Below are 25,098 nucleotides of genomic sequence, written 5' to 3'. Positions count from 1 at the left end.
TAATTATTTTTTTTTACTCAAATAATTTCACCTGCAATTTCTTTTTTACCAAGTTATTTCAATGGCAAGGATCACCTTTTGCTCACCTTTTGCTGATTTTTTTTTTTTTTTAATTTTTTTTTTAAGTGCTACCAATATGAATGAAAGAGTTTTAAAATAAAAAAAACAGACTTAATTTTTTTTTTACTTACATAATTACACCTGCAAGTTCTTTGTTACCAAGTTATTTCAATGGCAAGGATGTACTTGTTTCCCATTTTTCTTTATTACAGTTTCAGCATCAACTTTAACTTTAATTACTTTTAATCGTAGTGAGTTTTATATATGTGCAATTTATTTTGGGAAACGTAGTTTCCGTAGTTCGGGAAACACTGCTAATCCTGTCATGTTTACCATGAAAGCTTGTAAGAATTTTATGTGGAGACGTCTTAAACAACAGAAGATATATATTGCATTATACCCAAATTGATAAATGTCGGTATTATTCTGAAGCTAGCCATTTTGCCTCAATGAGTGACTAATAAAAATAGAACCGTATTTTAATTTAGCGGTGTTCGCCTTATTCATGTTATTACACAAATACAAAATATCCTTATATAAGTATAATTTGCTCCTTATTTTTCTTCATAAAGCTTTTGGCTAGTTTCTATGCTCTCAATACATTACTTATCTAGACTGCTCCTATCATATTCACCGTGAACGTTCATAGGAATTTTATGGCGAGGAGACGTCTTTAAAGAAATAGGTAAATTGTGCATTATATCCAAATTAATTAAAGGGGTTATTTTTTTTCTGATGGAGAGCAGAATTGGAGCTTACTCCTTGAGTACTTGGATAATACAAAATGTTTGATAAGCAGAAGGCATCTTGAATAAACTGTTCAATAAAAAAAAAATATTTGTATTTACTGTAATTCTGTAGGAATAAGGTTTTAATTTTAATTTTTTTTTGAGAAAACTAAGTTTAGAATTGACGAAATCAAAACTATTATTGAAATTTCTTAATTCGGCTGGTTTTTTTTTATAGCTATTATGTATTTTGGCTACTATTCTTGAGAGAAACCCTGAGCTTCAGTTTCGCTGTCAAGTTGACCTGGATCAATTGATTTCTGACGCCCTACAAATATTCCTTAAGGACACTGGATTTGGTCGGAAAAATAGCTTAGATGTCACTAAAAAACAATCATCAGATGAGTCTCAACTGTTCGAGACGCATATTCTTCTCTTTTGTTCAGCGCCACCTAGTTTGACAAATGGCTTACTTGCCCGTGCTGTTGTTAATAATCTCTTGAAAGGGGGTGTGCAAGAAGATGCCATTGAGAATGATTTTGCAGAGCGTTGTCAGATATCGTAATTAGAAATAAAGAGTTCAAAGTACTAGTGTTTTATTTTATTGAGCCATTGTTTATGACCGTTTTCTTTGTCTCCTCCTTCTCTCCGTGACTTATAATACTTTTGTAGCTTTGCCTACCAACCCCCCCCCCAGTAATCCTCTGGTATAAATCCTCACCAAGATGGGATTTTCTATGCTTACACTGTACATGTACTTCTATCTTGGAGCAATATATCCAAATAGAAATTTTATGCAGTTCGATTTTTTTAGATTCGAGAATTCAGCTAACACCCCCCTCCCAAAAAAAAAGAATTTGTAGATACTTTTAGATAGATTCAATCTTGAAAAGAGGAATTATAGACTTAAATTTTTGTGCGTTTTATTTCCCGCTCAAGATTACCTTAGAGAACTTGGGAGGGGAGAAGCGTCATGGACAAAAATGTATTAGCAGCACACAAAATTTGAACAATTTCCTACTGAATAAAAAACAAAAGAAATAAATATTGATAAAAAAATAAGAATATAATGACTAATATTTTTCTGCCCGCTCTAGGAAGTTTTTTTGCTTTTATCCTGTTTTCTTTCTTTGTTGTCATATTAAATTAAATGTCATATTAATTGTTATTAATTAAGTCATATTGTTATTAATTAATTGTTATTGATTAATAATTATTAATAATTAATAATTAATTGTTATTAATTAATTGCCATATTAATTAAGTTGTCATACTAAATTTAATTAAATTAAGTCATATTATAATTTGTTGTCATATTGATTAAAGCTCGTAACAAAATTGTTCATCAAAATATTAGTAAGGACGGAGAGAAACGCCTCCTTATAATATCTCACCTTGTCCCATAAACAAAACCACCCTTGACTGTTCTTTTTTAATATTTTTCTGCCCGTTATAAGAAGTCTTTTTGTTTTTATCCTGTTTTGTCTCTTTGTAGTCGTATTAAAGCTCGTAATTTTTTCTCAGATCAAGGAGGCACACTCGTGCCTCTATAAAGAGGCGACACACGACAATGTTAAGCGATCTTCGGTTCCAGTGGTCGCAGACGGATGGGGAGGGATGCATTTCGTAGCCCGAGCTCCAACTAAGAAACCTGCAAAATTTCATCCCCCTCCAACTTTTTCTTCATGGGGAAAATCTGGCCGAAAGTTTCGACCTGTCAACCCAAGCCCCCCTTTAACGTTGTCCGATCGGGCTGAAATTCACAAGTTAAGGTCCCCTAGGGCCCCCCAAACCCCCCGCTTTTAAAGACTCTTTTGTACAGGTTTTTTTTTGTGGGGGGACTTCATTGTTACTAATTACTAGTTTCGGCGCAATGGTTCTCCTGTCCTCTTGTGTTTAACATTTTTCGAAGTTATTCCATTATTCATTCATTTCAATGTTTTGTTAATTAAAAGAGGGCCTTTCCCAAGCCAAGAGCGGGGGGTTAGCAAAAAAACAAAAAACCTGTACAAAAGAGTCTTTAAAAGCGGGGGGTTTGGGGGGCGGCAGCCCCCCAACTGCCTTTTCTAATTCCTGTACGTTTTAAGGTTCGACTTTGGGACGCAGCCTCTTTAACTCTTTAAGAAAACGAAGTTTTTTTCATATTATCTTATGTAAGGGTGGCTTATATGAAAATCTTCATTTCATGAAATCTTTTAATTTTTAATTTAGAAGCAGTGCACAACGCGTGATCAATATGAACAATGACTGAATTCCTATGGTATTGGGTTGCGCATTCCCCCCCCACCTTAGACAATGTTGTAGCCTTAGTGCCGTGATATGTTTGGTTTGTTGTTTTAATAAATAGTTTATATTTATCAGGTTTAATTCTTCAGTAAATTAGCCTTCAGAATATTAATAGAGACTGGAAGAAACATTAGCCTTTGGTAGCTGTGCTAATTCCAGAATTGAAACCAGTCTTGTCAATTATCATTTCCTTTGGTTCTGTTTTTTTTTTTTTTCACTTTATTCATTTCTGTACTAATTTATCGCCATCTGTAATAAAAAATTTTTTGTCCTACTATACCCTATTTCTCCTATATGCCTGTACCCTATTCTTTGTCTTGCTCATATTACATATTGAAATAAACGTTGGATAAACTATGTATGATTATCTTTGTTCCATTTAATCTTTTACATTCGAAATTTAAGTAGGACAATGTCTCAAAATCCAGTCCCAAAAATTTTCCAAATTTCAAAAAGTTATTAAATAATAAAAATTAGATTTCCTGAATTTTGTTTCTAGGGTATTGTTTTATTAAAAGCTAATGGACAAGTAGATAAATTAAATTCTAGTGTATCTACTTTTTACAAGAGCGCAAGCTCAGGACTTAAATGATCGTCCCTCGAGGAAATCATGAGTACTTGTAGCTTTGTTAAGGGACTGATAATAGTTGTATATGGTCTGTATGGGCTGTGACCAATTTCCGTAGGCATTCAGTTCCGAACACAAAACTGCTTCGTATCATTTAGAGCTTCTATTAGAGTGTAGTAGGGTACTCGCCATGGAGCTCGTCTTTGCCTTTTATGGTACAACTGCCGTTACCATTTAGTTTTATCATAACGTCATTTATTGTTGTAATTTATGATTATTATGCCCTTCATCATCTTGTGTATATAGAAGCAGTTTTTGTCAAGAAATGCATTTCGTTTTTAAATTATGTTTCGGTACTTATGTAAAGTGCGTAGATATAGCAATTTCCTTTAAAATGAGCCCTTAAACATCTGTCGATGGTATTCCAGTGCCCTGCTAGCAGGTAAGAAAAAAAAAGTAACGGAGATAGATTGGTGCTACCCATACCAAAAGTAACTTTCCAGGTTGTTAAAACCAGGCTATACTTATTCTGTATAGAGTTTTCAGCGATGACAATTCTTATGGTATACTTTTTGTTTCAACCTGACGCCATTTTGGGGGGGTCAGACTGCTCGTCGAAATTCCCGTAAGCTGGTTTTCAAAATAACAATTTAGCATTAAGACTAACGAGATTCCTGAATCAGCTACAAATGACAATTTTCTTTCCCTAGCCCGTTTTTTTTTACACATTTTTTAATTTTTTGGTTATAATTGCCCAATGGTTCGTTCTTTACTTTGAGATTTGCCCATGTCAAAATTGAAAGGATTTAAGTTTAAAAGCATGATCTCTATTCTCCTCCTTATGAGAAAATTGTATACTGTTTGAACAAGAATACCAATCGTTTTTTTTTCTTTTTTATTCGTAATTGTATCGAAGTAATTATATCGATATATCGAAGTAATGCGGCACTCTCAAGTTTAGGTCTCTTAAGCGATATTCATATGCTGGACGCAATCTTTAACTAAGTCTCATAACACTTACAAATTTTGAACATGATTGGTCGGAAATTATGAATCTGATAGGTCGAAAGTTCTCTATAGGTAAGCTTTCACACTTGTTCCAAGACTAAGTCCAGTGTTTGAACGCCACTTTGTGAGATAATTCCATCTTTGCTGATTGTAGCGTTGAAGAATTGTTGAATCTATTTCAGTCACTGTTTAATTATGCATGGGGCGTTGGTGTCTATTAACCTTACGGAAGTCTAGGAAGACTGCAGAAGAACGGAATGGGCATTCTTGTAGTCCACGAAAAGAATTTTAGAGATGAATCTGGATTCGATATGTCTATTTGTGTCTATGGATCCTCTTAAAATATTATACATTTCTTGTGAGACAAAAAATAGTCATCACTCTTAGGGTTTCGTGTTTCCCTCCACATCATACCGAGCAAAATTATACACTGCTCTTTTCCGTGGTCCAAAGTCACAAGTACTCAACTCAGGTTATACATAAAAGGGAATGGTCCGAAATTTATTCTGGTCTCCCAAATAAACACCAAAGTGTTCTAGATACAAATTTTTCAAAGTCAGGAATAGATTCCTACTTTCTTTTAAATTGTATTCGCAACGAAAGAAACATTTTTAATATTTACAGATATACGACTGCAGGTGGATGCCAGAGTTTTAGTTAATTATATTTAGAAAAACAAGTTTTTTCAACAGAAAGTAAGGAGCAACATTAAAACTTAAAACTATCAGAAATTATTATGTATATGAGGGGCTTAGCCCCCTCGTCAATACCTCGCTCTTTACGTTAAAGTTTGAATTTGTTACAATTATTTAAGGATAATCCCTGAATCACAAAGGCCGTTTAATTGTAATAAATAGCTCTTTTGAAAGTACTAAAAATACTTTAGCATCAAGAGTGATGCAATGACGAGGGGGCAAACCCCCTCATATACGTAATAATTTCTGTTCGTTTTAAGTTTTAATGTTGCTCCTTATTTTTAGTTGAAAAAAACTTTTTTTAAAATTTAATTTCTGATCGTTTTTTATGGCACTTGATATCTACCAAGTGACATATAGCGATCGCAAATTTTGTCGGTCGGTCTGTCTGTCTGTCCCTGTTTTGCTACTTTAGGCACTTCCAGGTAAGCTAGGACGATGAAATTTGGCAGGCGTATCAGAAACCAGACCAGATTAAATTAGAAATTGTCGTTTCCCCGATTCGACGGTTAAATCGAAAAATAGAAAAAATGAGGTATTTTTAACTTTCGAACGGGTAATCAGATCTTAAGGAAATTGGATATTTGGAAGGATATCGTGTCTCAGAGCTCTAATTTAAATTCCGACCGGATCCAGTGGCATTGGGGGGAGTCGGGGGAACCTAAAATCTTCGAAAACGCTTAGAGTGGGGGATCGGGATAAAACTTGGTGAGGAAATAAGCATAAGTCCTAGATACGTGATTGACATAACCGGAACGGATTCGCTCACTTTTTGGGGAGTTGGGGAGAGGGAGGGTTAATTCTGAAAAATTAGAAAAAATGAGGTATTTTTACTTACGAAGGAGTGATCGGATCTTAATGAAATTTCATAATTAAAAGGACCTCGTAACTCAGATATCTTATTTTAAATCCCGACTGGATCCAGTGTCATTGGGGGGAGGGGGAACCGGAAATCTTGGAAAACGCTTAAAGCGGATAGATCAGGATGAAACTTGGTGGTTAGAATAAGCCCAAGTCCGAGATACATGACTGAAAAAACCGGACCGGATCGGCTCTCTTTAGAAAATGAGAAAAAATGAGGTATTTGTAACTTACGAACGGATGATCAGATCTGAATGAAATTTGCTATTTAGAAGGATCTTGTGCTTTAGAATCGGATCCACGGAAATAGGGGGTTGCAGGGGGGAAACAGAAATCTTGGAGACCGGAAATCTTGGATTCGCTTAGAGTTGAGAGATCGGGATGAAACTTGGCGGGAAGAATAAGCACAAGTTCTAGATACGTGATTGACATATTCGGACTGAATCCCCTCTCTTTGGGGGAGCTGGAGGTTGTAAATTTGGAAAAATTGAGGTATTTTTAACTTAACAACGGGTGACCGAATCTCAATGAAATTTGATATTTAGAAGGAACTCAAGTCTCAGAGCTCGTATTTCCAATCCCGACCAGATATGTTGACATTGGGGGGAGTTGGAGGGGGAAATCGGAAATCTTGGAAAACGCTTTGAGTGGAGAGATCGGGATGAAACTTGGTGGGTAGAATAATCAAATGTCGTAGATACGTGATTGACGTAACCGGAGTGGATCCGCTCTCTTTTGGGGGAGTTAGGCGCTATAACTTTTAATTTTCGTTTGAATGAGCCCTCTAGCAACATTTTAGAACCACTGTGTCGATACGGCCATCTCTGGCAAAATAAAACACAAAAAACAAATAAACACGCATCCGAGATCCCTCTTCTGGCAAAAAATAAGAAATTCCACATTTTTGCAGTTAGGAGCTTGAAACCTCTACAGTAGGGTTCTCTGATATGCTGAATCTGATAGTGAGATTTTCATTAAAGTTCTTTGACTTTTAAGGGGGTGTTTCGTCCTTTTTTTAAGAATAAGGCAAATTTTCTCAGGCTCGTAACTTTTGTTGGGTTGGACTTAACTTGACGAAACTTATATATTTGAAATCAGCATAAAAATTTCATTCTTTTGATGATCTACTGATATCAAAATTTCGTTTTTTAGAGTTTCGGTTACTATTGAGCCGGGTTGCTCCTTACTTACAGTTCGTTATCACGAACTGTTTGAGGTCTCAACTATCAAACAAGGGTAAAAATCTACACAAAATAGTTGTACAGCTCCATTCACGATGGCTGAGTAACATACTGAGCCGAGTAAGGTAGAGTTAGATAGAATGTAAAATGAACTGAGGGTAGGCAAGCTTAAGCAGGAATAACAAGTTAGTAGAATCACGGGTAATTGGAGGTATTTCTGGCTAACTTATATTTTAGAAGTTTTTGAGCAAATCCCACAGCAAATCCCACATTTTGCTAATGACAGAACTCTTGGCACAACTGGTAGAACTGAGTCTGATCCTCGTTCAAGGATGATAGGTCTTTTTGACAAGGTTATCCAGTGGTTTGATGTAAATTATCTTGCCTTAAATGTCGGAAAGTCATGTTTTCTCATTTTCTCCAGAGTCTCAAAGGCTTGCCTTGACTTAAATGAAATAAATGTATCAAGAGGTTCTCTAAGTAGGCCTAAGGATCGTTACGTTCGATCCCTAGGCATCTTGCTTGACGAAAATCTTTCGTTCAAACATCATATTGACCTGATTAAAACGAAAGTCTCCAGGAGTCTCGGAATCCTTAGAAAGCTCAAATACATATTTCCAGGGTCGATTCTTAGAATTTTGTTCTGCAGCCTAGTTCAGTCTTATGTTTCATATTGTTCTGTTATTTGGATGTCAACTTTTCCCTCGTCTCTGAAGCCACTTTCAAAACTTTCTGATAAAGCAAGGACTCTTAATCAGGAAACTAACCGATTTTCACTTAAACCCTTGCTTGATTTGAAATCTCTCTATTTTCTTTCTTGTTCTTCTTTCGTTTTTTTATAGTTGCACGGCCATCTTCCTGCTGTCCTATGTAATAATATACCTTTTGTTTCTGATCAATCGACTTATCATCTCCGCACTTCCAACAATTTACTGGTTCTTCACACTCCGTCAGTGAGGTCTGACTTCAACCCTCTGACAGCTTTTAACAGGATCTGGAATACACTCCCTGAGTTCGTAGAAAGCTGCCACTCGTTTGGTATGTTCAAAAATTATGTAAGAGATTTTCTAGCTAGTAAATAATTTTGTTTATTTATTTTTTTTTTTGTTTCTTTTTTTATGTATTTCGGTTTCCCTTGGAGTTGATGTCTCCGGATTGAGTTGGATATTTAATTGAGTTGGGAAAATCATGTGCTACCCCCTGCCTAGCTTGTCATTTTTGGGGATTATTAAAGTGGGCGACTCAATTTTGTTTTTGGATTTTTTTTTGTGTTGGTATTTTTTTTCTCCCCTGTTCTCTCCCGGCCATGGAGCCTTATGGGGGAGATTGTCTTGAAGTAATTTTTTGTTTATGAATTTTATTGTTAAATAAAGAACTCAGAACTCAGAAAAGCAAAAATACTAGTTTTTTTATTGAAAAATCTTTGTGTTAACACTTGACAATTTGTATTGTTTATGACCCTATTTAAAAAAAGTTGCCTGCTTGATTGAAATAGTGATTCTTCAAAAGACAAAAACTAAGATACCACTCTGTCCCCTTAGAGGCCATAATGAGTAGCAGGTCCAAAAAAGAGCTACTGGGGAACTTAGTCATTTTAGTCCGTTTAGTTTCTATATATCCCAAATTTTTCACCTTAATATTCTTAGCTTTAATAGTTTTAGAAGTAGTAATAGCAAATGAATTAATTGTAGTAGCATAAGATTTAGTGACATTAGTAGTAGTAGCAGTAGTAATAATAGTAATAGTAACAATATGAGTAGAAGCAGTAGCATTAGGATAAAAGTATTTTTGTTTGTTTGTTCAACATCCCTCACAACAACCTCTGTTAGTTTCAACTTCATACACCAAACTGTTCCTAAGATATTGCTGTTACACCCTTTTGACAACCTGCATACAGACGGCGTGTTGGGATTCACTTCATCTTATCCCCTCAAAATTCCTTGAAAATGTCACCTTCATACCCTTAGGCATAATTATAATAGTAGTGTAATAGTGTAACATTTATTAGATGCTTCGACTATGCTGAAAAAAATGGCCATCTCAAAATTTTGATCCGGTGATATTGGGAAAAAATTAGCGTGGAAGGGAGCCTAATTACCCTCCAATTTTTGGTCACTTAAAAAAGGCTCTAGAAATTTTGATTTCCATTCGAATTAGTCTTCTTGCGAGATTCTAGGACCACGGGGTCGATCCAGTCACCCTGGAAAAACAAACAACAACAAAAAAAAACGAAAAAAAGAAATAGACACGCATCCGTGATCTTTCTTGTGGCAAAAAATAAAAAATTTCACATTTTTGCAGATAGGAGTTTGAAACCTCTACAGGAGGGTTATCTGATATTCTGACTCTGGTGGTGTGATTTTCATTGAAATTCTATGACTTTTAGGGGGCGCTCCCCTTTTTTTCGAAAATAAGGCAAATTTTCTCAGGCTCGTAACTTTTGATGGGTTGGACTTAACTTGATGAAACTTATATATTTGAAAGCAGCATAACAATTTCATTCTTTTGAGTGATATTAAAATTTCTTTTTTTAGAGTTTCGGTTACTATTGAGCCGGGTTGCTCGCTCATTACTTACAGTTCGTTACCACGAACTGTTTGATATGCAACTTTTGTCAATCGATTTTATTTGAAATATTATGTTTTCCTAATTACAAAGCGAAGAGATGTAGCCATCTCCTTTAACATGAGCCCTTAAACAGATCTCTATGATGTTCCAATGCTCCGCTACCAGCGGAGAAAAAAAGAAGCTTCCCATGAAAAAATGTGATTTTCCTTGGTGTTCAAGCCGAAGAATTTTCCTTGCTGTTCAATCCAAGGGGCTATAAGTCTGCTGTATAGGGGTTTTCGGCCATGGCAATTCAATGGTGTACTTTGTGTTTCGATCTGACGGGGAAACCAGCGAAGAAATAAAAAAAGGAGCTTCCCATGCAAAAAACGTGATTTTCCATGTTGTTCAAGCTAAGGGACCGTAAGCCTCCTCTGTAGGGGTTTCGGCCACGATAATTCCAATGGTGTGCTTGGTGTTCCGATCCGGCGCCATTTTTAGGGGTTTCAGACTTATTTTGTTACTGTAGGCCCTGTCCATCCTTTTACTAAACTTTTTCTTCGCATGCTAACCAGTGGTCTGCGTAGGGCATATGCCGATCTCCTGATTTTCTACCTTCGGCCGGGAGCGCAATACTTGGTTGCGGGTAAACCATCCGACGCTTTCAGTGTTTGTCCGGCAAGTTTCTCCGAGTACATGTTTAGAGCTGGGTCGACTCTGGCTGAACCTATAGAGTCACACCATTGACCCCTGTTTTAGTGCCCCACTAGCGGCGACAGAAGAAAGGGAAAAATAGGAGACCCAGCACAGCGTCCCATGTGAAAGAGTAATTTTCCTTGTTGCTCAAGAGGGAGGACTGCAATTCTCTAAAATAGTGTTTTTGACTATGATGATTTCAACAGTGCGCGTGTCATGTCGATCCGAAAACCCTTTTGAAAGGTTTCAGGTTATTTTTTGTAATTTTCACAAATTTCTTTCCACAAAGTCATTATTAAGATTCATCAAAATAATAGTTATCATTCTTGAGTCAGCGTCAAATGGCGATCCTTGTTCACTTGACAGTTTTTTTTAATTTATTTTTCAATTTTCGGTTACATGTTTACGGGCATGATCCTCTCTTTGGTTAATTATGCCTACAATACATGATACCTGATGACAACCGTTGGCATCAATTAAGGAAAACGTTTTGTGCTTAGCCGTGAGTATTGGATAATAGGCGTGCCTTTCATTGCATCCAAGAATGCTACTTGCGTTTTCAACAGTCGACAGAAGACTATGACAGAAAGAACATAATAGCAAGTCAAACTGTTCCCCATCTGCAAGTGTTAAGTATCTTGACCTTCCAGTCGATACCAGAGTCAAAGCAACATGCTCCCTCCTGTTTATACATCTTAGTGAAGAGTTGCGAAAAGTATTTGTACTTTTCTTTTGTTGCAAAGAACAATATACTAGCCAGAGTGTATGACTCACTCGATCTGCCAGATGTCCTTGACCTTTTGCCTTTTTGGACCATCTTTTTGCGCACTGTCAAAAAGAATATGCGGTCAATGTTTTTTAGATATTTGAAATTTCTTTTGCTCCAGAAACAGGTAACTCTTGGTCCAGAATCAGGTCACCACTTGCTGTCGGCCATAGACAATATCGCCTACGGCAGAGTAATATTCCACAAAAGTATTTTAATTTGTGATACATTCTGGGAGGGGGTCTCAAAGAACAGTCCTCCGTTCCTTCAATGACATTACAGAGGAAGTCAGTAAAGATAGTCAGGGAATTGTATGCACCTTGTGGCCCAGAAACAGACACCTGGTCACCACTCACGGTCTACCTGGACCTCTGACTTAGCTAAGAGATGTCGCAGTAGATTTTAGTAGAACTACAACAGTCTACTTTCCCACATATTGATTTTAGTATTAGTTTGTCTTTTTTGGCAATAATAATTCTTATTCATTAACACTGAGAATAATTTAGTTGGAACAAGTTAGTTAGACCATCTTGTTAGAACAACGCAAAATACGGTGGTTGTATATTCCATAATATGTCTTTTGACATATCTACATCTTCTGCAGATCTCGTGAAATAAAGACGATGACACCATCTTGTCTAATTAGACACATCTTCTATTTCTCATTTTTTTTTAGCTCTATTATCAAATTATTCATAGTAAAGGCTTCCAAAAAGCATTTTTAGCATATATTTTATATATAAAAGGGTTTCTCTACTCCTTTTCCTTGCATTAGACTTTGCTAATAGAATAATAATGATTGTTTCATATTTAAATTATGAATAGATTTATATTGTTTCATAGGTCCTAGGGTATGTAATGTCGACGAGAAGTAAAATACATATTTGTAACATTTTCTCTGCGTTTTTTTTCTGTTCTAAACATAACCGGTATACATATGTAGACATTTACGTATTAATTTAAAAAGCAATGGTACAATATTTAACGTTATCTTAGCATTTAAATACTCTTCTAAACCTTGATGCAGCCTATTTCTAAATTGGCATAAGCCTAATTTTCTATAAGATTGTTGTTGCAACTATCTGAATCTTCTTTTTTGTCGTCTTGGTCGTCTCGCTTGAATATTCGCTTTATTTCATCTAAAGAAATTTGTAGAACAACTGGTACGTCGTCATCTCGCCTCTAGAAAATAATAGACATTATTAGTTTTTATGAGAATAAAAATTGAAGATTTTCAATTTTGGTCAACTATGACTAGAAATCGTAAATGAAAACAGAGGTTAAAGTGAAATGAAATATAAAGTGTAGATTCAGATCTTGGGGGAATTCAGGTACAAGGGGGGTAGGCCTAACTTTGCAAAGTCGAGTAAAATTTTACGTTTATTTTATAAAGAATTTTTACTTGTTCCTTGAATGTTTCCACTGGTTTTCTTTTTTCTTATACTTTTTTCCTTTTTTCAATTTTTCTAAATTTCTTGTGTTGTAAAAGACAAAGACAACAGTAAATACAGAGCTTACTATTATCTCTTGTCCATTCAAAGATTGTTCAACTTTTTTAGAGGTGTTATCTTTCATTATTTCAAGGTTCTGCACCATAATGGGTTGAGTTCCAACGCTTGCTAGCACCAAAGAGCTTAGTCATTGCTGCTCTGTTGAGAAATATCATCTGCCTTAAAAATGCCTGCATCAAACTGGTTAACCTCATTATGTTTTCCAGAATTTCCGTAAAGGGGTGCTTGTTTGGTCTTAGTATTATATTGATTGTGTCTGAAAGGGAGTACACAACCAGTAGTAGCTCATTATGTGATCTACCTGTTTCGTACCCTTGACGAACCAAAACATTTGCTTGCCCCTTAATCTGCTATTTGAAGGAGCCCTGGACAAGTCCAGCATTATGCAATGCAAGACAAGTGGAATGTTTTCACATAAGATATATATTTAGAGCATAGCAAAGTTTGGCTCTACTCCAATGCTGGTTTTCTTACAAATGAATGTTTTTTTTTCTTCGTTCCTATTCCAATGTCTGAAAAATCTCTGACTATTTTCAACGGACAGCTATGACCGTTATTTCTGCCAAAATTTGCACCATTTAATGTCATTTTATTTTACCATCCCGAAAAAGATTGTTTTTGGCTTGAAACAATCCTCAGATCGTAGATTTCTCTCTCTATTATAAACCTTTCTTTGGCAATTTATTTCACCATTTATGTATAAGACCGTTTACAGCCAGAATTGGGATATTATTATTTTATTTCCAGTGATTGAACAATTTATGATAATAATATTGCTTTTTTGATCTAAAGATAGGTCTTCCACCCCTTATACCAATTTCAAAACTTTCCTATTTATAAAATATTTTTTTGCTCAAATTTATGCGGTTCGTTTGAGAATTTATTTCACCCACCCTTCACCCAAATGATAAGGCATTAATTATTTATTTCTAGACAAATAATAATAATAATAATTCATTTATCACTCACTTCACAAAACAGAGGTTAAGTGGAGTAAAATACAAAAGAAAAACAGCAAAAGTAATACAAAAGAAACAAATTTAATCACATATAGAAAAAAAGACGGATAAGGCGATGAAAACATCCAAGCCTATAAAGCACTTCAATAGCTAGCTTGAGAAAATGCATGCTACATTATTGCCATTATTTGCAAAAGAACAAAGAGGTCTGTCTATACATATAAGTTTCATAGATTGCTTTCATAGGTATCATATTTCGATAATTTTAACAGATTGTATACTTCACACCCCTCCCCCCGTCCCAAAGTTCCCTCTATGTTTAATAGATTGCTTTTATAGTCTTGCAATTCAATATTTTTCAAAAATTTCCAGATAAAGAAATGAATTTCCTTTTAAGAACAGTTCAGAATTTAGAACAATAAACAAATCTTACAAGTCTTTGGAACCTTCATAAAGCGTATTTAGAACTAATCATGCCAACAAGACTGATATATTAAAATTTTCATACCCAAGTGTTTATTCCCCATTTTTTCATTTTTATTGTTAATGATACCTTCTTTCCTCAAGAACGCTAACACGGACGCCTCTGCTCCACCTTCTCTAAATGTTTAGATTTGGAAAATACGACGAATACCACACTGCCTTTCCATAACAAACAAATACAAAGTAGAAACAATAGGGAAAATCTTTTCAAGACAGTGGAAATCAATTCTGTGAATGTTTCGGCCCTATGTCCAAGGGCCGTCTTCAGTACAATACGAGAATAAGAGAGAAACTATGCATATATAAATAAACTTACATTAAATTGTGAGAATTAAAACTAAATAATATTTTTTAAAACTTTTAAAAAAACATTCCTAGCATATTTACTTCAACGAAGTTCAACCAGGTTTGACAAAAAGAATGAAGTGAGAATATAAATTCGTTCAAACTAAAGAGAACAAAGTGGTTAAATGCAATTTCTCAGAGCCAACCTTGCTTTTTTAGCAGCCTGTCTCAAAGGCTTTTTCGTAGCTGGTTCAATACTAGGTTTAGTAAAATATTTTTGTTTGATCATTTTTAATTAAATTTGAGTATAAAGAATTTAGTGAGTATTCCCCTAAGTCTCTGTTCAAAGAAATATTATTATTTATTTTGAGATTAATCTCGATTGATTCTCGAACCACCTGTTTTATCCCTAAATCATTACTGATGAGTGAAGATTTTTCAAAAAGCATCGTGTGGGACGGTTTATTAAATATATGCCAACCTATAGCAGAATCAAAGGAGTTGTTGGAACTATTTTAAATTAATGCCTTGTCGATGTCTTTTTTATGCTGTTGCAACCGTTTTTCTAGATTCTGATGGGTCCTGCCGACAAAGAATTTTCCAAAATCACAGGGTATTTGATAGACCCCTCTTTGGCGAGTAACTGGGGTCTTATCTTTGCCGGAATTTAAGAAATTAATGATTTTAAAATTATTAGTAAAAACTGCGTACGGATTACTTTTTGTGTAAATATTTTTTAATTTTTTGTTAATTTTTTTTCTAATTTTGTTGTGATTTTTGGGATATACATTGGGATAAAACAAGTGGTTCGAGAATCAATCGAAATTTATCTCAAAATAAATAATAATATTCCTTTGAACAGCGACTTAGGGTAATACTCACTAAATTCTTTATACTCAAATTTAATTTAAAAAAATGATCCAACAAAATATTTTACCAAACCGATTTACAATAGTATTGAACCAGCTACGAAAAAGCCTTTGAGACAGGCTGCTAAAAAAGCAAAGTTGGCTCTGAGAAATTGCATTTAATCACTTTGTTCTCTTTAGTTTGAATGAATTTATATTCTCACTTCATTCTTTTTTTGTCAGTCCTGGTTGAATTTCGTTGAAGTAAGGATGCTAGTGCTGTTTTTTGAAAAAGTTTAAAAAACATTATTTAGTTTTAATTCTCACAATTTACTGTAAGTTTATTTATATATACATATTTCCTCTATTGTTCTCCTATTGTGCTGAAGACGGCTCTTGGACATAGGGCCGAAATATTCACAGAATTGATTTCCACTGTCTTGAAAAGATTTTCCCTATTGTTTCTACTTTGTATTTGTTTGTTTAGATTTCATTCATATAATATAATTTTTTTTCAGAACTATATGTAAAAGCTGCTGATATCTAGTCCTCCGAAGACCCCTACGGCGGGTATATGTGGTTCATTCACTCTTTAATCAAAACCTAGACTTTTTTTTTTTCAATTATTAATGATAAGTAATTTTTCTAAGAACCCCAACATAGACGCAAATGCTCAGTCTTCGCTCTAGTTAACTTAAGTTTTCTCGAAATCTTGAATTATTTGGATTTGCTTTTTCAATAGCCCCCCTCCCATCAATTTAGTCGTATAGTAGAAAAGCTTTTTAGCTCTATTTTCATATTTTACTGACATATAGTCCCCCCAAGACCTCTAAGACAACTATTTTGCTTTCTTCACTCTTTAATCATACACCATGGTTTTTCTTCATCTTCTATAATTATCAATAAAATCTCATCTTCCAAAGAGATCCCACACAGACGCCCATGTTCAATGTACACTCGCATTAACTCATAATTCATCAAAATCGAGAAATATTTATATTTTTTCTATGCACTACCCTCCCTCCATCCCCCTCAAAAAATTGAATCAATATGAAATTTACTTGTTTTTTCATAACTAATTTTAAAATTATCAAGACCCTGAAACTCCTAAGACAGTTATATGTGTTTTTTTCACTTTTCAATTCAGGGCCGGGTAGGGGTATTAAGAATTTAAAATTTGTCTCTATTAATATAGATGGGATATCTAAAATTCTTCTTTTGCAAAGTTGCCCTGCACTTAGTTTTCATTTACAGTTACTTTTTCAGATGTGTATATACACATTTAGTGCTCCAGAGAGTTTCCTGTATGGCACTATAAGTCGAACATTAAAGCGGGGAAAATCTCCTGGTGATTATTCTTCATACAGGCCTATTACTGTTTCTTGCAATATAAGTAAATTAAGTGATATATAATTTATCCCCATCGAACTATAGGATTAATGACGGAGAGAACCAGTTTGGTTTTTGGCCTAGGATAGGTTTTCAGCATTGTCATCGTATTTTAGCATCTCTTCTTCTGGATAATAATTCTAAGAGTAAAAGAATTTGTATTTTTGCTCTAGATTTTTTCAAAGCATTTGACAGTGCAATCCATTTCCAACTTTTTTTCTTTTCTATATTTCAGGTGTTGATTTTTCAGATATTCTGCGTCTGTAGTATTGGTGTTATAATTCTTTTTCTTTAGTTTGAAATTTTTTCTAACTACGACTAAGTTAAAAGAGGTGTAAGACAAGGTGGCGTTTTGCCATCTACACTTTTTAAAATTTGTGTTTCTGGCGTGCTTGCGAAAATATCCTCTACGTAATTCTTTGATGTTTCAGATTTTTCTTACCTTGCTTATGCTGACGATTTGCTCTTAATTAATAAGATGGCAGAGCTGGGGCCTTTTAGACGTGAGGCCCGATTGGACCCAGTCGCTCCAATTGCCGTTTATCTGACCCTTCTTCAATCATAAACTATTATTCGCTTTTTATTATTATTTATAGCTCATCCACTTGTCGAGGGCAACATATCTACGCTTACTCTCTTCCCCCTAATATTATATTCATCTGAATCGATTTTGTTTTCTTTGATTTGATTTTAAAGATCTATTAAATCTAGCCTCCGTGATTTCTCAATTCACCTAACCAGGCCCTTTTCCCGATATTTTGTTCACCTAATTCGAAATTTTTATTTGTCTTTCACTATATTAAAAAAAAAAATTAATGATGTCTAGCCCGAGAGATACGTTAGTGCACCTAATAGACACCGGTTTCACCGCATTTTATTAACCTAATTTGAAATTTTTAATCGTCTTTGACTATTTTGAAAATTAATAACCTCTAATCCCCAATAAGCCTTATCACAACTTTTTTAAATAAACCATTCCCCAGTATATTTTCCCCTAAATGAAATTTTTTATTCATTTTTAAATAATTAATCACATCTAGCCTCCAAGAGCCCATAACACACAACCAGACTTTGACTTTGTTTTAGAATTTAATCGTATTTACCCTCCAACAGTCCATACGGCAAATAAGCAGAGCAATTCTTTAACATTTTTTTTCTGTATATTCAGAAAATACTTTTTTGTAAAAATTACATCTGTTTCGTCCAATGACTTACGCCTCTTAAAATGGCCGCTAGAACTTTCGATTTCCAAGCGAAAGAGTTTCTCTTTTAAATTTTTACGATCACTTCTTCTACACGACGTACTCGGAAACGATATTACATAGAAAAAATTTAGCTGTTTAATAAGGTCTTTAAAGGGGGTACTCTGATCAGCACATTCCGGAAACTTTTGTAGACTAAATACATTAGATTCCATCTAAACTGCACCCCAGTCCCTTCAATGACTTGATGTAACCCTAAGCTACATCCAAAATGCACTAATTTGTTACAGGTATTTCTTATCAAATTACTTTATCAAATTAATTATATTACATACTAATATATAACACAAGAAAAAGTTTTAAGTATTTTCTTATATAGAGTCTAGCAAAGAGCGAACTGCACTATGAATAACGGCATTGCTGCAGATATATGTAGTTTTCGTCACACATCGAAATTACTTTCAAAATTTGATTTAAAAAGAGAACTAGATCATTCAGTTTCTAATCGACAGTTATTCATTAACTGTTACTATGTTGTTTCCTCTGTTAGTTCCTATAGTTTCTGTTAATTCCTCTGTTAGTATGTTTTGTATTCCTGTGTTTCCTATTGTTTTCGTTACAGTTTCTGTTCCTTTTTTTGCTGCTGTACATGTCCATGAGTTTGTTCCAGTGTTCCATTGCTTCTTTGTTCTTTTGTTCCTCTGCTAGTCCAGTGCATTGTTAATGTCAATCTTTTTTTCTGTGTTGGTGTTCTTTCACGCATGTGCTTATCCTATCCTGTACCTTTTTTTGTTTTTGTTCGTGTGTTCATTCCCGTTCATTCTGTTCATGTTCCTGTGCTCCTGCGTTTTTCCGGTTTATGTTTTAATGATTTATGTTTGAGTATCTCTTTTTGTTTTTATATCCGTTCCTGTTTTTGTTGCCTGCGTTTGTTCCTGTGATAAAGTTGAAAAAAGCTGCTAGTTACATCAATATTTACCTCACTTTTATTGACTTTAGTAGTGGTATAGAGCCATGTCAACTATTCGTTGATTTTTTGTTTTTCTGTTGCTGATTACTATCCACTGACCACCTTGGTTGCTTTGTGATGCACTTTTATCCAAGAATTTTGTAGTTTTGATAAAACTTCAGGAGAAACTAGGGATACCGTCGCCCCAAAGGAGACCCTCTGGTTTTCCTGCTCAATCTTGAGCTATAGGCCTCAAAGGTTCTTGATTACCTTAAGTAAGAGGTCTATCTTGCCGATGCTTTTGCAATCGCACTTTGAGTCTAATATCTGTATCTAATCGAATTTTCGCACGCCTTTCCCTTTCCTCTATAAAAATAAAGCCAGCTTTCAGTTATTATATATTTGTTTGTAGCCCACTTACGTAAAAAGATAAATAGTGGAGTAAACACAAGCGAAAATCAACAATAACATAAAGAAAAAAGCAAACAACAAGAAATCACCAAAAAAATTAAATAACAATAACATTAAATAAATTATTTTAATACAAAAAACGAATTCAGCCATTTTGAGGTGATCATCACCGATACGCTGTTCCCAAAATCTTTTTGCGTAAACCAGTCAGCTTTTCAGTAATATTCGGGAGGTGAAACTTATTTATTACTTTTCTATTCCTATACCAAAGAGGAAGATAAAGAATATATTTACAAAAACGGAAAAGGGCCACCCAAATATCACTAATATCCTTATTCCTAAGTATATGAATTCTTCCTATTGCAATTCCTTCTTCTATTATTTTTACCCCTTAGCAGTTATTTTATTAAATTCCAGGGTCTTTTAGTATTGCTACCTTTATATGATTCTCAATTTTTTTTTGTAACTCCTTTTATAATCAAACGTGGCATCTTAGGCCTTCGGCCCTCACCGTGGGTCAATGTTACATTTCACAAACGGATTAATTAATTTTGATCTGTATAATCCACCATGTGACGATGCTGCGGATTGAGCTGTATCTCTTAACCAACGGGTTTCTCGTTCAATCCTACGTTCAAGTCCTATCGTTTACCTTGTGACAGTAGAGTAGTTGAAAGCCTTTCTTGAAACTCTGGAAATTTCTGGAAACTCAGGAAACTCGTTTCTGGTCGTTTCTGGTCGTTTCTGGAAAGACTGCTTGTCACAAGGTGCTGAAGAAGTGGCAACCCTCACACAATCAATAACCCAGCAGGATTATACTTTCCAATGGGGCAATGTATCACGCCCTGGCTCTTAACCATGAATTTTTCAGTTTAAGGTGATATTTTCAAAGAAGAGTAAAGAGCAGCATTAAAATCAAACCCGAGCAGAAATAAAGTCCCATAATCATTCAAATTTGAAACGGTCAGAAATTACAATCAAAGAACAAATGAAACCGAAAATTAACAGAAAATCAAATAAACAATAACATCAAAAATAAGGATAATAAGTAAATCCTTAAAGTGATAAGACATTAGAATGAATAATAAATTCAAATAAAACAAACAGAAATTCCTACAAACAAACAGGAGTTTGACTACTGCAGTTCCACCCCCTTCCTACAAGTAAGCCATTTAAAGGCTATTGCAGAATTTGTATTGATTGAACGCTGTATGTACTTTGAACAGTGTTATTTGAAACATCTATGAAAGAAATTTGAAGCAAGGGCACTCCGAAAAGCGGACGAATATTTACTAGAAGTTTTTCAGAGAAATTGCCTACGGATTGTTCTGGGTACCCAGATGACAGACCGTATTTCAAACAGAAGGTCAACGAAAAACGTGGTTCAATCCCGCTTTTTAGGGTATAATGAAAGAAAGGTTGAGATGGTTAGGACAATTTCTGCAGATGAAGGATGACAGATTGTCCTTTTTGGCCAACCGTCTGGGGCTACACGGAAAGCAGGTAGTCCTCGCCTGAGGTGGGAGGATGTCATAAATAAAGATCTAAGGAAAATGAGAACTTCTTGGGAGGGTTTAAAGAGGGAGTCCATGAATAGATTAGGCTGGAGGAGGAGCGTGCGTAGCTGTGTTGGCCTCAGTTGGCTTGGTGGTGCGGTGAGTTATTAGTAGTTAGTTGTAGTAGTATCAAAAATCAACAACAGGCATTTAGTATTGCGAAATTTTTCTCTGTTTCCACCACATGGGCTACCCCTACCCCCTAAGAAATTTGAGCATTCTTCGCAATTTTTTCCATAAGGGCCTATATGTTTCATCTAACTCATTTTTTAAAATTGATTTTTTGATAAATATGTTTAGATAATGAAGAAACTTGATCAGTTAACTTGCGTAATAACGATAACGACAACCATATTACGTTGTTGAAGCCAACAGCTTTTTTTTACAATTTTTTTTTTACAGCTTTTTTTTACATGATTTGATTCATAAGCAGCAGGGACAGCTTTGATTTCAGTATTGTAATATAAACCTGGTTACAGCAAAAAAAAAAAGAAAAAAAGTGACAATTGTAACCATTGGTAAATTGGTTATAAGCTAATATTCTGATATTTTATATGTTTCATTTCTTAGTATACGCTAAGTTCTAAAAAAAAAAACATTCAAAAATCAAAAGTTAATGCAAAAAGGATGAATAGTTACCTGGAAAAGCGTCTCCCCTTCAAACATTAGCAGATGATGTTTCCTCGCTCGAAGCAAAAGTCCAACAAGCTTGTTGTTTATGTTTGAGTAAATCTAAAAGTAAAAATATTATATAATGATAAAGGATTTTGTCAAGTAGCACCTTCACTAGCAATTGGCATTGTGGTCCAACCTACCTGACTAACATAATTTAGCGCACTCCCAACCGCATGAACTTGGAGAAACTATATAAATTTAGTCAAATATAAATTTACCAATCTTCCCCAATTAGTTTTCTCCCGCTTAGTTTAAGAGCCTCAAGTTTCTTTGGCTGAAGCTTAAAGCGAACAGAAATTACCGTACATAAGAGTTATTGCCCTCTTCAAACGAAGTAGGGCTTTTGCGCCATTTGCGAATTACTGAAATAAAATACATTTGAAACAGTTTCTCTTTAATACTTATAAAAGCTTATATTTATGTTGATCAGTAGTGTATGGGTCTGTAACGGTTAGAGATAGAAATTCGATTTTTTTTTGGTAGAGGGATCATAAAATGAGGAAGAGAAGTTAATTTCATGTTTATAAAATTTCCGACAATTTTTATGAAAGATAGAAATTGTTTGTCCCAGCCTTTTCCGAGCCTACTTTCTAGCTTTGAAATTTTGCTTGTTAGGGACTAGGTAATATCAAATTTGTGCACAATATGAAATTATTACTGAGGGATCCGTGACAAAAAGTTCTGTGTCTCTTCTACATTTCTATGAAATTTTCCCAAGAAGGTCATTTTTAGATTTTTTTTTGATTCTTTGCAAAATATTTTTGAGTGCACAATTAAAGCTTAGAGGCCATAAGTAATTCAACCCCAATGGTGGAATGGGATGTATCTTTGATAGTAGTTAGTCCAACGAAATTAGAAATGAATTGTTTACATTTATTCGACTAGTACTGGAACTAGGATTGCCAGGAAACATTTACCGATTGTTGCTTTAAATTATCAGAGTTATTTGATTACGCCAGTATATTCAGCTACGTTGCTATTTGAGGTTACATTTAGGGTTTGCCCAAGACTAACCTATAAAATAATCAAATAGTTCGTGGTAACGAACTGTAGTAAGGAGCGACCCGGATCAATGGTAACCGAAACTCTAAAGATGAAATTTTGATACCGATAGTGACATCAAAAGAATCGCATTTTAATGCTGATTTTAAATATATAAGTTTCATCAAGGTTAGTCCTACCCATCCAAAGATAAGAGCCTGAGAAAGTTTGCCTCATTTTAGAAAATAGGGGGAAACACCCCCTAAAAGTAATATGATCTTAATGTCATATGATCATATGATCTTAAAATCACACCATCAGATTCAGCGTATCAGAAAACCTTATTGTAAAAGTTTCAAGCCCCTTTCTACAAAAATGTGGAATTTCGAATTTTTTGCCAGAAGACAAATCATGGATGTGTGTTTATTTGTTTTTGGTTGTTTTTTTTTCCCCAGAGGTAATCGTATCGTCTCAGTGGTCCTAGAATGTCGCGAAAGGGCTCATTCTAACGAAAATTAGAAGTTCTAGTGTCATTTTTAAGTGATCAAAAAATTGGAGGGCACCTAGGCCCCCTCCCACGCTAATTTTTTCCTAAAGTCACCGGATAAAAAGTCTGAGATAGCCAATTTAATCACCATAGTGTGAAAAAACTTAACTATGTCTTTGGGGACGACTTGCTTCCCCACAGTCCCTGTGGGAGGGGCTGCGAGTTGCAAACTTTGACCTGTGTTTACACATAGTAATGGTTACTGGGAAGTGTACGGACGTTTTCGGGGGGATTTTTTGGTTTCGGGGGGAGGGGAGAGTTGATGGCAGGGTTACGTGGGAGGATCTTTCCATAGGGGAACTTAATTACGAACAGAGAGTATTACAAATATGAGGGGTTTACCTCCTCGTTATGCCTCGCTCTTTACGCTAAAGTATTTTTAGTATTTCAACCATTTACTGTACGGCCTTTGTGATTCAGGGGTCATTCTTAAGGAATTGGGACAAAATTTAAGCTTTAATGTAAAGAGCGAGATATCAACGAGGGTTGAGACCCCTCATATACGCAATAAAAACATACGAATATAGAAGTTTGCTGCGTCATTTAATTCGTAAGTTACGTATATTTTTACTTACGAAAACGTTCGTAAAAAATTATAAGCTATATTTGCCTTTTTAAGTAATAAAAAATTTGGAGGGCAACTAGGCCTCCTCCCTCGCTCCTTTTTTCTCAAAATCTTCCGATTAAAACTATGAAAAAGCCATTTAGCCCAAAAAATTATTCTACCAATTTCGTTTTAATTATTTATGTGCGGAAAGTCAAGATCAAAACATGCATTAATTCAAAAACGTCCAGAAATTTAGACAAAAAAACATTTTAAAAAAAATGAAAGTAAGTAGCGACATTAAAACTTAAAACGAAAAAAATTACTCCGTATATGAAAGGGGCTTTTCCTCCTGAACGCCCCGCTCTTTACGCTAAAGTTTTTACTGTTTAAAATGTAGAGTTAAGAGAAAGAGTTAAAGTTATAAGTTTTAATTTCGCTCCTTACTTTCATTTCAAAAAACTTGTTTTTTTTGTTTAAATTACGAAAAAAGGACTAGCTTTATTGTAACATATAATGACCACGCATAAACTGGGCTGCATATTGCTCCATTAGAGGGGGGAAATGGAAGCAAAGTGTCCTAAGGAATAAGATAAGTAAGTATCCATGTATTTTTTAGAATTTTTAGACTTTCGTTTAAGTGGTTCCATCTCCTTAAGCATTATGCCAGAGAGGAGTAAATCCGTCGGTAATTCACGTGCTTCGTTTTTGGTACTCCCATTCTTACCTTCGCCTTAAGTCATTAGATAATTCTTATTTTGGTCATATCCCTGTTCGTTGCGGTGTAAGACAAGGGGGAGTTCTTTCGCCGTATATTTTTAATGCTTGTATTGAAAATGTACTATCAAATATCGACTACGTGCCTACTAGGACCATCTGATTTCTCATATCTGGCTTATGCGGATGACCTTCTTCTGATTAGTTAAATTGAGTCTGCTCTTGCCCGTTCAGTGAAGTCAGTTACTTCTGCTTTCCGTGAAATCGGCCTATACCTAAATATTGACAAGTGCGAGTTTCTTGTTTTCAACAGTAATAATTGTTCAGATTCACTACACTGCAATTTTTTTAATATTCCTCGTGTTAAATCGTTTCGTTGGCTTGGTATAACAGTTTGTGATTCTATGAATGCTCTCCGGTCTTGTGCTGTCAAAGATATTAATGATAACCTGAGGCTCGGTTACTCTAAGATTGTAGAAAATCGTGGACACTATAGGAGATGAGCGCTAACTCGGCTTTATTCAAATTTTTGCGATCATTCTGTACTCTTCTGTTCTGGTATTAGGCCACTTCTGTTGACTGGTGATCTAAAACGTATTCGTATAAATTATTACCGGTACTGCAAATTTCTTTTATATCTACGTC

General features: G+C 34.9%; 2 protein-coding genes across 8 annotated transcripts in view; one reads left to right on the top strand and one right to left on the bottom strand.

The window, feature by feature from the left end:
- LOC136035961 (probable phosphorylase b kinase regulatory subunit beta) overlaps nucleotides 1-3,433 on the top strand; it is a 121,892-nt gene extending 118,459 nt beyond the window's left edge. For all 7 annotated transcript variants that reach the window (XM_065717853.1, XM_065717848.1, XM_065717847.1 and 4 more), the window contains one exon: nucleotides 1,027-3,433. In XM_065717853.1, coding sequence (XP_065573925.1) covers nucleotides 1,027-1,353 — 327 coding nt within the window. In that variant the 3' untranslated portion in view covers nucleotides 1,354-3,433. The remainder of the gene's footprint in view (nucleotides 1-1,026) is intronic.
- Nucleotides 3,434-12,336: 8,903 nt separating this feature from the next.
- LOC136035960 (actin-binding Rho-activating protein-like) overlaps nucleotides 12,337-25,098 on the bottom strand; it is a 49,729-nt gene continuing 36,967 nt past the window's right edge. Inside the window, exons 4-5 of the mRNA XM_065717845.1 lie at nucleotides 21,629-21,721; nucleotides 12,337-12,578 (exon numbers count right to left, since the gene is read on the bottom strand). Of these exons, the coding sequence (XP_065573917.1) occupies nucleotides 12,447-12,578; nucleotides 21,629-21,721 (225 nt within the window). The 3' untranslated portion in view covers nucleotides 12,337-12,446. The remainder of the gene's footprint in view (nucleotides 12,579-21,628; nucleotides 21,722-25,098) is intronic.

Source organism: Artemia franciscana, chromosome 15 (genome assembly GCF_032884065.1).
Source record: "Artemia franciscana chromosome 15, ASM3288406v1, whole genome shotgun sequence".
In the NCBI taxonomy this organism is placed as follows: domain Eukaryota; kingdom Metazoa; phylum Arthropoda; class Branchiopoda; order Anostraca; family Artemiidae; genus Artemia; species Artemia franciscana.
The sequence above is the reverse complement of the archived record's forward strand: the minus strand, read 5'-3'. Positions and strand labels throughout refer to the sequence as shown.